At 59.3% G+C, this 16118-nt stretch overlaps 2 protein-coding genes across 11 annotated transcripts in view; one reads left to right on the top strand and one right to left on the bottom strand.

Annotated features, from left to right (window-relative positions):
* The window catches only part of CHD2 (chromodomain helicase DNA binding protein 2), an 85203-nt gene extending 81505 nt beyond the window's left edge, over positions 1 to 3698 (top strand). For all 5 annotated transcript variants that reach the window (XM_045824718.1, XM_045824720.1, XM_045824715.1 and 2 more), the window contains one exon: positions 142 to 3698. In XM_045824718.1, the coding sequence (XP_045680674.1) occupies positions 142 to 475 (334 nt within the window). In that variant the 3' untranslated portion in view covers positions 476 to 3698. The remainder of the gene's footprint in view (positions 1 to 141) is intronic.
* Positions 3699 to 9490: 5792 nt separating this feature from the next.
* RGMA (repulsive guidance molecule BMP co-receptor a) overlaps positions 9491 to 16118 on the bottom strand; it is a 28499-nt gene continuing 21871 nt past the window's right edge. For all 6 annotated transcript variants that reach the window (XM_045824968.1, XM_045824967.1, XM_045824966.1 and 3 more), the window contains exon 4: positions 9491 to 11689. In XM_045824968.1, coding sequence (XP_045680924.1) covers positions 10970 to 11689 — 720 coding nt within the window. In that variant the 3' untranslated portion in view covers positions 9491 to 10969. The remainder of the gene's footprint in view (positions 11690 to 16118) is intronic.

Consider the following 16118-nt stretch of genomic DNA (forward strand, 5'->3'; position numbering starts at 1 on the left):
TTCCTAGTAATGTAAGCACTTGCTATGAGTCCTGTGGAAGTGTCCTTGAATTTGAGCACACGAGAGGACCGCTGGACAATGAAGAAGGGGGGTGGGAGTGTGGCTGTGACCTTCCTGCTAATCCTTGCATCTCCATTTCAGGCACCACCATGACTCCAAGCGGCGGCGATCTGATGAATTCAGGCCGCAAAATTACCACCAGCAGGATTTCCGACGAATGTCCGACCACCGCCCCACGATGGGCTACCACGGCCAGGGACCCTCGGACCATTACCGCTCTTTCCACACAGACAAACTGGGGGATTACAAGCAGCCCCTGCCCCCGCTGCACCCTGCAGTCTCGGATCCTCGCTCGCCCCCGTCTCAGAAATCCCCTCACGACTCCAAGTCACCCCTGGATCATAGGTCTCCTTTGGAGAGATCACTAGAACAGAAAAACAACCCAGACTATAACTGGAATGTCCGGAAAACATAGAGGACAGCTCGGAAAACAGGAGAGCACGAGTCATTAAGCACCTGGATATTTTTGGTCTGATCCAACAGGAGCCGGTTATCTAGACCAGTAAGTGGTGTTTCTGGACATGCTGCTGCTGTCAGCTCATCAGCTGAGGGGCGCTTCCGGGAGTGGGGGGCTTTGGTCGGGTCCAGCTTTGGTTTGGTCTCCACTCCTGCACCCTGGCACCCCATCCTGCTCCAGCCTGGTTCTGGCCTCCCACTTCAAAGGGTGCTAGGAGGAAGAGGTGACTTTTATGTCCCCGTTCCCAGCTTCACGGGCTGTGCTTCCCCAGTGAAGGAAGAAGGGACCTCAGTCGTGAATGTTTCATTGCCGGGGTCACTGTGCCCAGGACCTGGGTGCGGTGGTCAGGGAAGGAATGTGTGCATGAAGGCTGCCGGGACCTGCTGGACGGTGGACAGGGCGAGATTTGGTTCACGGTGACGTGACGATGCTGCTGATGGGGTGTGGGGATGAGTGGGTGGGGTCTTGCATCACAGAACTTGAAGGGGGGAGCAGGTATACCCCTCAAATGTGTTCTTGGGAAAAGTGATACTCTTGGGCCTCATTGTGTGACACCTGTGTTGCAGGGGGTGGGGGTGGGGGAGGAAGGGGAACAGCTGCACAATGGCCCTTCCCTACAAACACTAATTTTTCCCACACTGTCTGTACATTTCAAAGGTGTAGTCCTTCTGAATGGGCCTCCTGGGCCGGGGAGAGTTGGGTTTGTGTGGCTGACTTTTGGGTACTGCTGAGTCAGGTGGAAGTCAGCGGGGGTCTGACTTGGTTTGGGGGGGCGGGGTATGGCTGGAAACTGGAATCCCTGGTGGGTTTCTGATTCCTGTGAAGAGAAGTAAAACTCCAGGGCCTGGAGAGGAGGGGGAAGCAGAGGCAGCCTGCTGACGTGCGTGGTGCCAGCAGGTACCAAGCTGGGGTGCTTAGGTGGGAGGGTAGTGCCGGGAGGTGGGGGGAGCGTTCAGTGTTGTGCTAGGTCAGCGTTTGCTGGTGGCAGTTGAGTCCCCTTTACACAGCGCAAAGAAGGAGACGACAAGAGTCTTATTTCTTTCCTGACACTCGTTGGGGGTGGACAGGTGAAAAGTAAGTTGTTACCTGTGGTGAACAGGCTTCCACTGTTATTGTTAGAACTGAACTCAGTCTCTTCTAGAACAACATCGACTCACATGTAGACCCAAGGTAAACTTTTTTCCCAAGATAGGAAGCCTCCAAGGACAAGGTGCAGACAGTGAGTGAGTCAGGACTGGGGGCAAGGTGGCCACACCCATTGAGCGGGCTCCTTCCATTTCCCGATGCTGGGGCCTTCATTCATTTTATAGAGAGCGTGCCAGGGTTGTTGGCACACCCAGAGGCGCCTCTGGATGGAGACAGAGTGACTGACTTGAACATGCAGTGTTGCTGTTCGCATCCAGGCTTGGAGCTGGGGGAAAGCCTTCCACTGGGCATACATGGCATTAAACTCCCCGCACAAACCTGGGGGTGCTTCATACGATCATCATCACTTACTTGCTGGTGTCCTGGGCAACACCACTGATGCCTTTACTAACAGCCCCCTGGTTGCATCCTGCTGGGGAAGCGGGTGCCGCTTCGGTGGCCATCGCTTCCCACCTCACAGAACACCCCAAGGCCGGCCAGCATGGAGCCCCAGAGCAGGTCTGGGCCCTCACGGCCCTGGCTGGGAGTCCATGGGGCCCACCACCTCCTCATTTACCTCCCATGGACGTGGGGTTCTTCACCCTCCACGTGTACCACGCATGCCCTGAGATGGAGCTCAAGGAGCAGCATAGGGGGCCCTGGCTAGGATCACCTGCTGGGGACATGCTGTGACTGCCCCGTGGGAGAAGGTAGGAGATCAGGCCTCTGCTTTGGCGGTCATAAGGTCAGCTTCTTGCTGGCGTTGCTAACACTACCCCATGTTCGAGCCGCCCGGGGAAGAAGGAAGGTGAAGTGCGCTTGCCGGATCCTGGAGATCTGGGTGGGGCTGAGCCCCAGGTCTTCCCCTGTGGGAAGTCAGGTCACGCCCTCCTGGGGGCTCCTCCAGGCTCCCCGTTTTCTTTCACTATGAAGAGGCCAGAAGGAGTTATGAGACCCTGCACTTCAGTACTCATCAATGCTTTTTGTTGTTGATAAGAGATGAGAGTTATTCCCAAAGATCTGTCATCATGAGGAAGGAGGAAGTTCCTTTTGTTTGCATACAGGACCTTGAGTGCCATATAATAGAGCAAAAGGCAGTATCAGCCAGATCAGTGTTAAGTTGATTCTAACATTGCAGTATCCCTATAAAAGCATCTGTTGTAGGTGTTGAAGTGTGTTTGGAGAGTGCGCTGGAGAAGGGAGGCGTTTCCTCGCTGACATCAGTCAGTGTGAATACTGTATGCTTAGATCAAACACGGACATTTGCACAGGTGGACGCTCTCGTTTGTGGATGGGAGCAGCTGCCCCGGGAATCTCGGAAGATGGTCTTCCATGGAGCCCAACTGGGAAAGATTTCACAGTGGGGTAGAGCGAGCGGGATTGAGGAAGAGGGGAATTAGCCTCACCTGAAACCCGAGGATAAACAAGGATTGACACAGCTACTGTCACCCTGGAAAAGGGCACTCGACCCCCAGACCCAGCATGGCTGTCTTTCAGAGATGGCCGGAAACAGCCGGGCTCTCCGCAGAGCCCACCCGAGGGCCCCGGGCCCCCTCCCCTCCTAGTCATTCCCTGCGCCCTTCCCGGGAAACCAGAACACTTCTCACTTCATGCTGCAGACATTCTAGCCTGGCGACTGGACGCCGCATCGGGACGCACGGTGCACACGCAGTTCAGCTACGAACCCACACGGACCCTGCGATCCTACAGACCAAAATGCGCCCGTCAGCAGGAGCGGGCCCGGGGCCTGCCTCGGGGGCTACCTGGCTTGCCCGGGGGCTGCCGTGCGGGCGAGGGGAGCCAGGCCAAAGGTCCAGGCTGCTTTAGTCCGTCTGCACCTCCCTCGTGCGGGGGCAGACGGTTTTTCTTTATTGTAAAATTGTGGACTTTTAAAATCTGTTGACTAAACAGTAATTAATTTATATTTGTGAAAAATGCCACTGTCCTAGTGATTTCTGATGTAAATAATGTTGTTTATATAGTATGTATTAAATTTTCCTACATTGTAAAACTGCTGTACTTTGGATTCTTGGATATTAAAAGGTGTTACTAAGGATTTGTAGAATCGGGCGAACATGTTGGGTTGCATCGGTGCGGACTGACTGGCCGCGCCTCGTCCCCCTCCCTGGGTCTCTGGGTCATGTGGACCGTTCGACAGCCGGTGAGACGGAGCCTTTCAAGTTGGGCATGTTCCTTTGCGCAGCGCCAGCCGTTGGGTCCAGGACCTCACGCCACAGGGGCCGAAGGTTTTCCCTGAGCAGCTAGCTACTGCTGAGGCTAGCAGTCCCTGGGGGCAGCTCCAGTCCACGGCCTGTGTCCCCGCACCTGCTGAGATGGCCCTGCAGGCTGCAGGTGCCCCGGAAGGTGCCTCGGAAGACCTGTGCCCTCTGCATCGGGGTCCTGCAGCCCCCACCCTCTGTAGGAAATAAAAACAACATGTCTGCCAGCCTGCGGCCTTGAGGGTAATTTAACAGTTGGGTTACATATTCTTGAAGGGGGAAAAAGCATTTTATAATGGAAACACTGACACAAATGTTAACTCGAGCAATTTGGCACCGTGGCAGGCCCTGCTCCGGCGAGGCCCAGACTGAGGAAGGGTGGCCCAGGCCGCGGACGAGAGCCCGTCTGCACAGCAGCAGCAGCACCAGCAGCAGCACCAGCAGCAGCACCAGCGGTCTGCTGGGCCCGAGGGGTTTTTCTGATACTTCAGGGACTCTGAAACCAAACTCACACTCTTAATTCTCGGTGTGGCCTGGCCGCAGGGGCCTCGCCCAGTCTGGCCCGTGGGTGCTCAGAGGCGAGCCTGGGGTTGTTACTGCACGTAGTTCTCTTTAAGACAGAGACGGGAAGAAGCAAGCGTTGAGGGTTCTTCCTGCTGATAAACTCTCAGCCGTTTTGTAATTCACCACTCAGCTGGAACGACTGGGGGAAACTTTAGGAACAAGTGCTGCAATAATCAGTTTATGACGCTTTACAATAGCAACGAACCTCAGCTGCCTCCTGCCAAAACGCCTGCCTTTTACTGGAAGCAGCAAGCCCAGGCCCCCTCCTCCCTCCTGCCTGGCGGGGCCGCGCACGTCTGTCATCAAGGCAAGTCCTCAATTAGTGCCAACATAAAGGTCACTTATTGAAACACAGGGCTCTGCCGTTTGCCAGACCAGTCTGGTCTTCGGGTTCCAACCTGTGGCTCTTAAAGGAGCCGGGCCAGGTTTGTCCTAACGAAGCCCTGGGCCGGCCTTTATCCCCTAGAAACCTGGGCAGCCGGGGGACCCTGCACCAGGCCGGACACCGGGATTTCCTGCGCAGCTCTGTGGTCATGTGACCTGGCATAGTGTGGGAACACGGACAAGTCTGGGACCCTTGGGCTGCTCATTTCAAAGACAGAATACCATCAACTACTCAGGGCCAGCTGCCCAGGGAGGGTTCCCACATGGTATCTTTGTTTCTTTTGTGACCCGCGAGGGAGCTGCTGTTAACAAAGTTCAGTTCTCAATGACCACAGGCAACTGCGGTGGCCTTCGGGAGGCAGTGTGGTCTGTCTGAAGGGACTGAGCAGCAAAGTCCCCTTCCAGTGCTTCCCTGTGTGTGCTTAGGCAGCTGGCCTTGTCCTTTGCAAACAGAGGAGGCAGCTTCTAGCATTAATGCGGTTTTTAAGTGAGAGCTCAAACCTGAAAGGGAAAGGCTTCTACACCCTAGGGGCTGCAGTGCTCCTCAGGCCGGGCCTGAGGGGGGTGGGGGACTGGACGAGGTGGCCTGGAACGCCAGCCCGCTTAGTAGCACTGTGCCCCAGCAGCCCTCAGCCCAGAGCCAGAGAGACCCCTGGGGCCCGAGGGCCCCAGGAACAGGCTTGCTCTGGGGGGGGTGGGGATTCAACCCCAGGAGGGAGGCCCATCCTGAACCTTCAGAGAGCTCCCAGGATGGCAGAAGTACAGCTGGGACCAGTTACAGCAGAGCACGTTTCTCCTTGACCAAGATCTCAAGTCTCTGCTGTGGTTGGGTCCCGTTCCAAGAGCTGGGGACACACTGAACCAGCATGAGGCTCTGCCCTCTTAGCCAAGGGATGGACGCAGACTCCAGACCAGCTAAGGAGGGGATGTAATGTCAGGTGAGATGTTCGCTGCCTGGGACAAAGATCCAGAAGATTGTTGGAGGGACAGGGAGGTGCTGGTCTGGGACGGGTTGGACCTGGGTGAGAACCTGTCAGCCTTTGGGGTCTCCAGAGTTGTGGTTCAGAGAGCCCCTTGTGAGGCCGTGGTGGGGTGAGTGAGGCCACTGAGGTGACACGTGGTGGGCTGGCACCCATCATTGTCAAGAGGACAGTGTTGGGCATCCTGACGCCAGCCACCCCAGAGGGGCCCGCGTGCATGTGGTTCTGGAACCGTCCAGCAGGGGGCGGCAGATTCCCACAGATGGCCTGCCTGGCCCCAGCACTTCACCCGGACCCAGAAACCCAGCAAAGGCTCAGTCAGCCCTTATTCCTTTGTGCTCAGCGGACCCCCCTTGGTTGCAGAGCCTATAGATGAAGCTGGTGGGACAGGTTAGGGACCAGAACAGGGGTAGAGGCGCACTGCTGACCAAGCAGCCTGGCAGCTGGGTTCTCTGCTCCACCTCAGCCAAGGATGCACAGGCTTCTCCTGGGTCCAGCCACCCCTCCCTTCCACTCGTGTGGCAGCCAGAGGGACCATCCTGAGCCGCAAAGCCCAGACGTCCCTCTGCTGCTCCCAGTAACTGGTCCTAACTGTAAGCTTCCTGGTCTGGGCCCCAGGCCCCCTGTGAGCTGCCCCTGCTGGCCACTGTGAACTGCTCTGTCTCTGAGAGTCCTGACCGCAGCCAGCCCACTGCTCTTGCCACTTCAGGTCCTTGAGCCAGAGCTCTGCTCCTGGGCTGCTTGCCGGCTTCTACCCCCTCCTCTGTCACCTCCTGCCAAACCTTGTTCATCGTCAGAACTCAGTTCATGCTTAATTTCCTCTAAGCAGCTGCACTGGACCCTGCTATCTGGTTCCCATTCCCGACTGTCCCCTCCCTGTGACCAGAGACCATGTGCTGTCCCCACACTGTCATAGCTGTCTCCCCAGCAGACTGGGGCACCCTCCTTTTGTCATTCCCTGCATCGGTCTTCCTGAGCACCCCTGCAGTGGGACATCAGTCCCTTCTCAGGTTCTCCTCAAACCTTGTCCGCTCTGCCTTCACCTTAAACCCAAAGCCGTCCGTGTCATCTCCAGCACGGCCACCACCACCCGCTTCTGACTGGCTTGGTGTCGCGGCCCCTGACTTCCTCTTTCCCTCCTGATGGTTCTGCCCTCAGCTTTCTACAGCAGTTGGACCGGCTCCTTCAAAACCCAAGTCGATCACTCCCACGCTCAAAACCTGCGAATGGCTTCTTAATGGGAGCTGGACTAGAAATGCTAAGTTGTGCCCTGGCTGGCGAGGCCTGCCGGGCTCAGGCCTCTCTGTGGCATCATCGCGGACCCTGGTGTGTCCACTCACTGCTGTCCAGTCCCATCACTGCCTGCTGTTGCTACGCCAGGTCCCTGACTCAGCCTTTTCTCTGTGTAGAATGTCCGCCCCCTCCCAATCTCTGCATGTCTGGCACCCCAAATTCATGCAAGTGAGTCAGAGGTCCCCTGCGCCGACCCCAGCAGGGGTGAAAGCTGTCCCACCCTCTTCTGACACAGGGTGCATCTCTTTCAGGACTTTTTACTTAACTGTCCACGAACAAACGCACGCACACAACTGGAGCGGGAGGGGACCGCTGTTTTTGGTGGCCCCTGCCCCACGCCAGGGCCCAGGTGCCAGGCAGTTTATGAGCGTGAGCTCATTGGAGTTCTACAATGACCTTGGGAGGTAGGTACTCGTAATTCCATTCTACAAATAAGGAATCCAAGGCTCAAGAAATCCAAGGCAGACCACACAGCTAGCGCCGGGCAGAGCCAGTCTGGATGCCAAGTCGGCCTGCCGCCCAAGACCACCCCCTGCTCCCCGCCGCTCCCCGCCGCTCCCCGCCACCGCGTGGAGGAGACCCGCTCCGGCCCGAGTTCCGCTCCTTCTTTTCGGCCCGAGTTCTGCTCCTTTTCATCCCGGGGTCTGCCCCCTTTCGTATATGCCACCCTCATTCCCTGGCTTTTAGTAGCTGTTTCTCTCCTGTCGTCTTACCCATTCTGGTTCTCCAGCCAACACATCCAGATTCCAGCTGCACACCAGTGAGTCGGGACCGAGGGGCTGCCCCTCCGTCTGCAAATGTGCTCACCACCGTGGGCTGATGGGCCGCAAGGACGCAGGCAGGAGAGACCCGCTCCCACCCAGCCCGCCGTGTGCGATGCAGCTGCTTATTGGGAACCATTTAGCCCAAGACTCTGCGTTCCATATTCGCATGACAAATGTCCATGTTCAGGAGGGCAGCCGGTAGCAAGGGACTTGGAAAAGAACTCCATCCTGAATGGAGGGTCCTGAACAAATTCCAAACCAAGGCTATTTCGGGCAAGTAATGTAGCATTTTCATCAGACGGTGAGCAAGGTTTTTAAAAAAATGCTTGTGTGCCCTGACTTCTCAGTGATCAGTTCTGTGCTGGCCGAGTGCCCGCCGCTCTGCCACCTCGGGGTGCCTCCCCCGCCAGTGGCTTCCTCCCGGTTTCTGCTGGGAGGGAGAGGCCCCTTGGTGCTGACAGTTTGGGCAACTGGGTAGGTAGGACGCAAGGGTATGCTGGATGCAGCCCAGCTCTGTCCCTTTCAGAGCCCAGACTCCCCAGGTCCTCTCTGGAAGTGTAGGAGTTGTATTCTAGAAAGTTCTCCCTACTTTGAGCCTTTCTCTGCAGGTGGGGACTGGTGGACATGCTCACTCCAGACTCCTCCCCTCCCTTGCTAGCCTTACAGTTCACATCCCTCCCAAGCTCCCAGGCTCTGCATGGCCCTCCCCCTCCTCTTCCCACCCACCGTCTCACTCAGTCCCTCTTGCTTTGGAGGAATACCATCGGGGTACTCAGGACACTCACTGCGTGCCAGCCCCTGGGCTAAGTACTATACAAGAATTAACTCAAGTCTCCAATAGCCTGATGCGATACACGCCCCTCATTTTACAGAAGTGGGGATGGAGACACAGAGAGGTTAAGTGACTCACCCAGGGTCACATAGCTAGAAGAGTGGAGGAACTGGGATGTAGCCTGGCTCCACTCTGCTGCTGCTCTGCCTCACGGCATGTAGTGTCAAGAGCAGGAGCGGACCTGGCTGGCCTGGCTCCTTGCTAAGGAATCCCTGGCAAGGCAACTCACATTCGAGTATCCATTCCTTCACCTGCAAAATGGGTGTGCATTTCTTTCTGGCGCATTGAGTGGTTTGACAGTCAGCAGTGAACCTGACCCCAAGTCAGCCTTGGTCCTTCTCACAGATGTGGGTGGCCCCCGGCTCTGTGGAGCATTACTCTTCCACCAGGCTGCATGTGACAGAGGAACCCTGGGGGAAGGGAGACAGCGACAGTCCCAGGTCTGAGGTTCCAGACTGACCGCTGAGATGGAGTCACCCTGGGTCTCAGGCCAGCACGTGCACCCTCGCCCCCAGGGCACATTACACCCTTCTGCAGTGTGCCCGCATGTCCTCAAGATTCTGTTCTACCCCCACCAGAGCCAGGGATCCAGCCCCAAAGACAGAGCATTGTAAGGACAGAAGGTCATTTTAGAAAAGCAGGGGCTTTGGTGGTCCAACTGCTCGGTCATTTGCGCACACACACACACACATGCTGGCTCCTCCCCACACACACCTCAGGACGCCGGAAGGGGATGCCCACTGCTGGCCGCCTCACCAGCCCCCAAAGGAACCAGTCCGAAAACAAACTCCAACACGTAGCCCAAAGGAAAATAACAAAACAAAAACCCAAACTTTACTTGCATTTAGCCATTAATAAATAATTTACAGTATGTACACGGGGTGACACTCCACACAGGTCACAGACACAAGGACGCAGTGAGGGGTCCCCACTTCCAAGCAGAACGTGAGCAAACACAACCAAAATAAAGTGCTTCACTTTTTCCTTCCAACAGAGGGGCTGTTCAAAAACCAGTAGGGGCCTCGCCCCTCCCACCCGCCTGCCCAGGTTTGGCAGAGAGGGGACCTCTTGAGGGGGGAGGCCAGTGTATGAGAGGTCCCTGGGGAACAGCAGAAGGGCCAAGTTGGTGCCGCGGGCAGGTGGGGACAGTGAGGGGCTGCAGGGCTTCTGGGGAGACGGCCCTCAGGGGCCCCGCAGCCCCTCCGGGAGCGGAGCTCAGGCTGGTGCTGGTCCCTGCAGTTCTCTCGGGCAGCAGCAGAGACAGGGCTGGCCCAGGGCTCCTTGGATGGGCAGCTGGGGCTCCCAGCAGCAGGTCTCTCCTGGCTGTGTGGCCCCAGACTTAAGGGAAGGGACCCAATGGGGGAGACCCTGCCAAGGCTGCTCCTCTCCCCAGACGCAGCAGCCCTGGGCGGACGGGCAGGGTGGGGAGCAGGGCTCTGGGGAGCAGCTGGGGAGAGCAGAGGATCAGGGCAGGCCAGCTGGCCCTATCCGCTGGTCTCCTGCCCACGCCCTGTGGCCCAGGTCCCCCTGCCCAGGGGGTCTGACCATCTGCTGGAGAGGAAGGAACAGAAATCAAAGGGCAGTTCTCTGTTTAGACATTTAGAAACTCAACTTTCTAAGCATGAGGAGGAGGGGGCCAGAGAAGGGCATCTGAGCCCAGGAGTGGCGTCGCTCCGAGCAAGTGCCAGCACGCACCATCCCCAGCTGGGGGCTCTCGAGGCAGGGACCTGGGTGCCCTGAGGCCCCGCGGGAGAGGAGGGCCTGCCCCAGGGCCCAGCCTGGAGGGTGCCCCGGGCCTGCCAGCCCAGTGTGTGCGAGTGTGCTCGTGGAGGAGTGTGCGCGTACGGCGGGCGGGCGCGTGCAGCAGTCGGCTGGGCCGTTCAGTGCATTGCAGGGGGCGGGAGGAGCTGACTCGGACCTTTCCCAGTGTCTCTGGCAGGGCGGGGGCTGGAGGCCCTGAGGGGCTCGGTTTTGCACATTCACACTGCGGGGTGGGCAGGGGGGAGCAGCTCTCCCCCTCACACGGCTCTGCTGTCACAGCTGTCACAGCACCAGTCAGTCGCCACCACCTTGTCCAAGGCCCTGGGGAGGGGGAGGGGCCGCCCCACACCCCCAGCCCCTGCCAGCAGACAGCCCAAGGCAGCTCTGAGGTAACCGTCCCACAGCTCACCGGCCGGCCAGCCGCCGCCCTCGCTTCGGGCCCCTGCAGAGACCGAGGGGCCACTGGGAAGCAGCCAGCCCTTCGGCAGCTGCAGGCTGGCTTGGTGACAGGCAGTGCAGCTCCCTCCATCCTAGGCAGCGAGGGCCTCCAGGGACACAGGGAGCAGGGCGAGGAGCAGGAGGCTGCCCAGGAGGAGCCGGGGGGCTGGAGACAGCCCCGCAGTGGCCGCCCGGCTGGGGGGCTCCCGTGTCCTCTCGTACAGGTGCAGCTTGTCCTTGTTGGAGTGGAGCATCTTGACGTCCTCCAAGGCGTAGTAGGCGGCCAGCGTGAAGTTCACGTCCCCCGTAGTGAGCAGGTCAAAGACACAGGCCTGGTAGTAGAGGTCCTCCACGGGCAGCCTCTCCTTGCACTTGGCCACGGCCGTCTCGTATGGGAAGGTGTCGGGGGCGGCGGGGGCGGGGCTGGCAGCCTGGGGCCTGTGGGCGCCTGCACCTTCGTGGGCGTGGAAGGCCTGGAAGTCGATCTGCTGGTTGAGGGGGCAGCCCCGCAGGCAGAGGTAGAGGCCCTGGCTGTCCCGGTCTTCCACGGCATTGACCACCTCCTCCGGCATGCGGACCGCGAAAGTCAGGTAGCGGCCCACCTGGCGAACCACGATGGTGGTGCCGATGTACTTGGCCTGGATCTCGACGTGCTGGCCCGATACCTTCTCTGTGATCTTCAGGCTGTTGGCCCCGTGTTTGTCCCCACCGTTCTTGGAGCCGTCAGCAAAGGCGGCCGGGAGCTCGTCCATCTCAGCCTGGTACACCTTCTGGTCCACACACTCCTGGAAGTTCTTGAAGATGATGGTGAGCTGCAGGGAAGCAGGCGGACAGGGGGGTTAGACGGAACAGACAGCTGTGGGGGGAGAGGGCGCAGCCCCAGGCTCACGGCGCTGCCCCAGGGTGCCCTGGACCGTCCCTACCCCGCTTTGGTCCCAGTTGCCTCCTGCACTATTAGGCACTTGGTCTTTTTCTTTATAACAACTTGTTATTACTCCAAAAAAAAAAATAAACTGACTTAGAATAGGAACTTTGTATCATGACACTAAATAAGAAACCAGCTCATTTACTATATAAAAAAGGGAACCATACAAAGAAAAGGAGGGCTAATTAAAAATAAAAGGCCCTCATGCACTGTCACAGGCTGAACAACGGGCCCCCAGGATAAGGGCCTTCATCCCTGTGACCCATGGGACCAGGCAGGGCCCATGGTGCTGCAGAGGGCATCCGATGAAGGTCCGAGATGGAGACACGATCCTGGATGGCCTGGGTTGGGCCCTCCACGCAATCACAAGGATCCTCGCAGGATGGAAGCGGAGGAGATGAGACCACAGAACAGAAGGCTGTTCCCAGCGGCAGAGACTCAAGTGAGTGATGCGGCGACAAGCCGAGGCGTGCTGGCAGCCGCCAGAGGCTGGAGGAGACAGGGAATGCAGGGTCCCCTGGAGCCTCTGGAAGGACCCGCCCTGCTGATGCCTTGACCTTAGCCCCTTGACCTTAGCTCCGTAAGATGCGTAGCAGGCTCCTCGCCTCCCGAACCGTCAGAGAACAAAGCTCTGCCTGTCTGAACCGCTAGTTCGTGGTACTTGTTACAGCGCAATATGAAACTAATACGGTGCACAACCGTCTCACACCATCTCTCAGGTGCAGCGGGCCTCCAGCGGAGTTCCTGAGAAAGGGCTGCACGCCACAGCCTGGACCTAACGGTGGGTGGAAGAGAAGACGCCGATGCTAGAAGAAAGAAGGAGAGGCGAAACCCAGGCAGGCAGGCAGGCCTCAGAGGGGAGCAGGAGGCAGAGGGAGAGAACGAAGGGGCAGGCTGCCAAAAAGACGACAGGTGTCCCGGCTGACTGCGTAACCCTGGCCAGGGCCGGAGCTGGGAGGCCCGTTCGCACTGGAGCCCACGGCAGGGGGCGGGGCCGGGCTGAGTCCCTGATGGGTCATGTTAGTCACTGACCTCCCGAGAACCAAGGGACACAGGCACCCTCACTGCACCAGTGTCCTGGGCACCACCTGTATTATTCCTAGTCCTGTGTGGCACTTCAGGGGAGGGGGACGTTACCTCTGATTGACAGACAAGGAAACTCAAGTCAAGTGACTCGCCCGAGGTCACACAGCCAGCAAGCGGCAGGGCTGGCACCAGTCTCTGTTCCCAGTCCCTGGGATTTCCCAGCCACAAGCCCAGAGCATGGGAGGCCTGGGAGAAGGATGGGAGATGAACAGCACAGGGCGTGAGTGTGAATCCCCTACACCCCTCATCCGGGCAGAGGTGTCTGGCTTCGTTCCTCTAGAATCCTGACTAGGAGGACTGCATGGGCTGGACATGAACAGAACTGGGGGAGAAACAACCATGGCCTATCCTGTTCCTGCTCCGAGGCTCATGTGGTGCCTCTGAGGCCAGTGCCCCCTGGGCCAAGGGCACCTGCAGCTCTGCTGTCTACATGGGGCGCAGGGACGAGCTGGTGCTCTGTGGGATGGTCAAGGTGGCCGCGGCCTCTCCATCCTGCTCAAAGCCCTCTGCATAGAACCGTGTGAAACTGCCGCTCACTACCATCCCTGCCTTATAAAAAACGGCGACTTCATATGGTTCCACCTCCTGCTGCTTCCTTCTCGCCATCCAAGGCTCCTGCCCTGATGTGGAGACGGCCTGTGGGGGGCCGGGAGGTGGGCCAGCCAGGGTGGTCTGGGCAGTGGGTGGTCCTGTCATTGGAGGAGGGGGCGCGGGATGAGGGACTCTGGTGTCCCTGCCTGGTGTACAGACAGTGTGTGTGTGGGGGGGGTTGGGGGCATTGGGGGGGGGGCGCGGGCGGCTGCTTTCCAAGTGCCATCCGTCTCCCTGGAACAGGAAAGGCTGGTTTTGCTCTAACTGCCATCTCTCGTGGAGACAGTCTCCTGGAAGGCTGACAGGCGGCTTGACTCTTCTTGGCACCGGTGCCAGGGACTCAACCACAAGTAACAGCACGAAGGGGGCCTGTCGAAAGCCCGGCGGCTCGCTGCCAACAGGGCCCCGGGTGGGGCCGCCTCTCCTGCCTTAGCTGCCCCCCTTCCCTTCCCAGAGGGGCCTGGGCCCTTCCCACCGTGTGGGCGCGGGGCAAAGCCAGGCTTCATCCACAACTGTTCACGGAGCGCCAGCGACATGCGGGGCCTGGTGCTAGGGGCTGCACGCACACCGGGAACACAGCGGTCCCAGACTCCTGTCCTCCTGGAGCTCACTCGGGCGTGGGGGCGGAAGGGGTCACAGACGGAGCAGAGGAGGTGAATTGTGCAGCATGCCACAACGGGGGACCAGCAAGGAGGGGAGGGGATGGGGGGCTGTCTCCTTGGCTGCAGCGTGGGGCGCTGCCAGCCCACAGGTGTGGCGGGCAGGCCCATGGGGTGGGAGGGCGGCTAAAACGGCAGACCAGATCTTGCTCTTCCACGAGAACAGGAGGACGGGCCGGGCAGGATAATGGCCTTATTGTGGGAAATGAGGAAATGCGCCACACGGAGGGCAGGCTGGAGGGGAGAGGGATCAGGTGAGCAGGGGGTTCCCGCCAGGGCTGAAAAAGCCCAGGCAGCATCGGCTCGGAGATGAAAGACCCCAGCTCCTCCTCCTTCCCTGGGGGTTCCAGGCTGCACCCACTTGCAGCCTGGCTCTGAGGTTGCCCCCACCCATCCTGGGGGGCAGGCTCAGTGCAAGGACTTGCAGGAGGCTGCCCCCACGGCTCCGGGCAGAGCCCTCAGCATACTCAGCACCAGCGCCGGCTGGCTGCTGGTCTCTGTTCTCCATTATTAGACTGAAAGCTGTGGGTGGCAGGCCACCCTCGGCACAGAGGCTGACACACAAGAGACGTCCATCCAATAGGTGTTTGCAGACTCAACGAACGGACCAACACACACCCCTCTGCAGTGGGGCCTACAGGGACAGGCGGGGCAGGCCCTGGGCGCTGGGAAACAGCCGCGACACCTCTCACCCCAGCACCATGAGGTGGTGGTCTGTCCAGGTGGCACAGGCGGTGACCCTGTCCCTGCTGGGCCTCTAGCAGGGCCACGTGCTGCCTCCTGGCTGATGGGGACAGAGTGTAGAGCCGCCGTGCCCTCAGCCCGCTGCAAAATCAAGGTGGGTCTGTGTTGCAGCAGAGAGGGGCTGGGCAGGTCCTGCTCTGCTTCAGGGCCCCACAGCCTTCTGGGAGCTGGACTGCTGGGGCAGGCCTGCAGCTGCAGTTCCCAGCAGTGAGTCTGCAGCAGAGCAGGGACTGGGAAAATGCAGCCAAGTGAGAGAACGGAGCACAAGAAGGAGTGGTTAATCCATTTGGGTTTTGGACAGCACCACTGGGCTCAGTGCCCCAGTGCATGTCGGCAGCGAGCTGAGGGCGGGGCCCGGGGGCTCTGCACCCAGGCACAACACTGCCCCGGCCTGCGGGCCCCAGTCGTTTGTGGCCGCATGGCTCTCGCTCCACTGTGTCCCCCCCACCCCCAGTCACTAGGGGCAGCAGCCCAGCCTGGCTGGTCACCAATCACAATGCCTCCCTTGGCTCTCTCTGTTATCACATTTGGTGCTTATACCTCACTGGGTTAGGACGGGCAGGTCCCTTCCCATATGCCCCTGCTGGCATGGGACACGGGGGCAGGGTGCCCTTCCAGAGTGTGTGTGCTGCTGGATTTAGAAGCTGCAGCCTCAGGCTCCCAGTATTCATTTACCTTGGATCTAAGGTGGGAGGTGGCTAGGTGGAGGGGCTGCAGAGAATGCAGAGGGGGTTCTTGACATGGGCCCCCTGTAGTCCGTGGAGGGCTAGGAGGGGGACAGGGCAGAGAGAGGGCAGGCCACAACCCCGCTGCCCCCAGGCCACAAGGCCTGGCACTGAGAACCTCTGAGTACGTCCACAGGGCGAAGACCCACTGGTTTCCTACCCAGCAGCTGGTCTCAGAAGGAGACCCTCTGTGGGCATGCAAGGGCCACCAGCACAGAAGGTAATGGCGGGAATCTTCCTGGCTGCCAGGTCACCTTGCTGTCCTCTGGGATAGGGAGGGATGGGGAGGAACAGAAAGACCCTTGTGGACCAGTGTGGTGCCCTGGAAGCGGGCTGCTCCCAGGAAAACAGACCCGCAGCCAACCTGGAAACCCCGGAGGCTCCGGTGGGCCCAGCCCCAAGGGGGCAGAGGTGTCCCCTGGAACCTGAGAGTCCACCCGCCTCCTTCTGGCCGAGTCTGCACATGCGGTCACCAGAGGCCCTCTGGAAGCGAGTGCGGGAGGCAGGCGAA

Source organism: Phyllostomus hastatus, unplaced genomic scaffold, assembly GCF_019186645.2.
Source record: "Phyllostomus hastatus isolate PE091 unplaced genomic scaffold, TTU_PhHast_1.1 phas_scaffold_555, whole genome shotgun sequence".
Classification (NCBI taxonomy): Eukaryota; Metazoa; Chordata; class Mammalia; order Chiroptera; family Phyllostomidae; genus Phyllostomus; species Phyllostomus hastatus.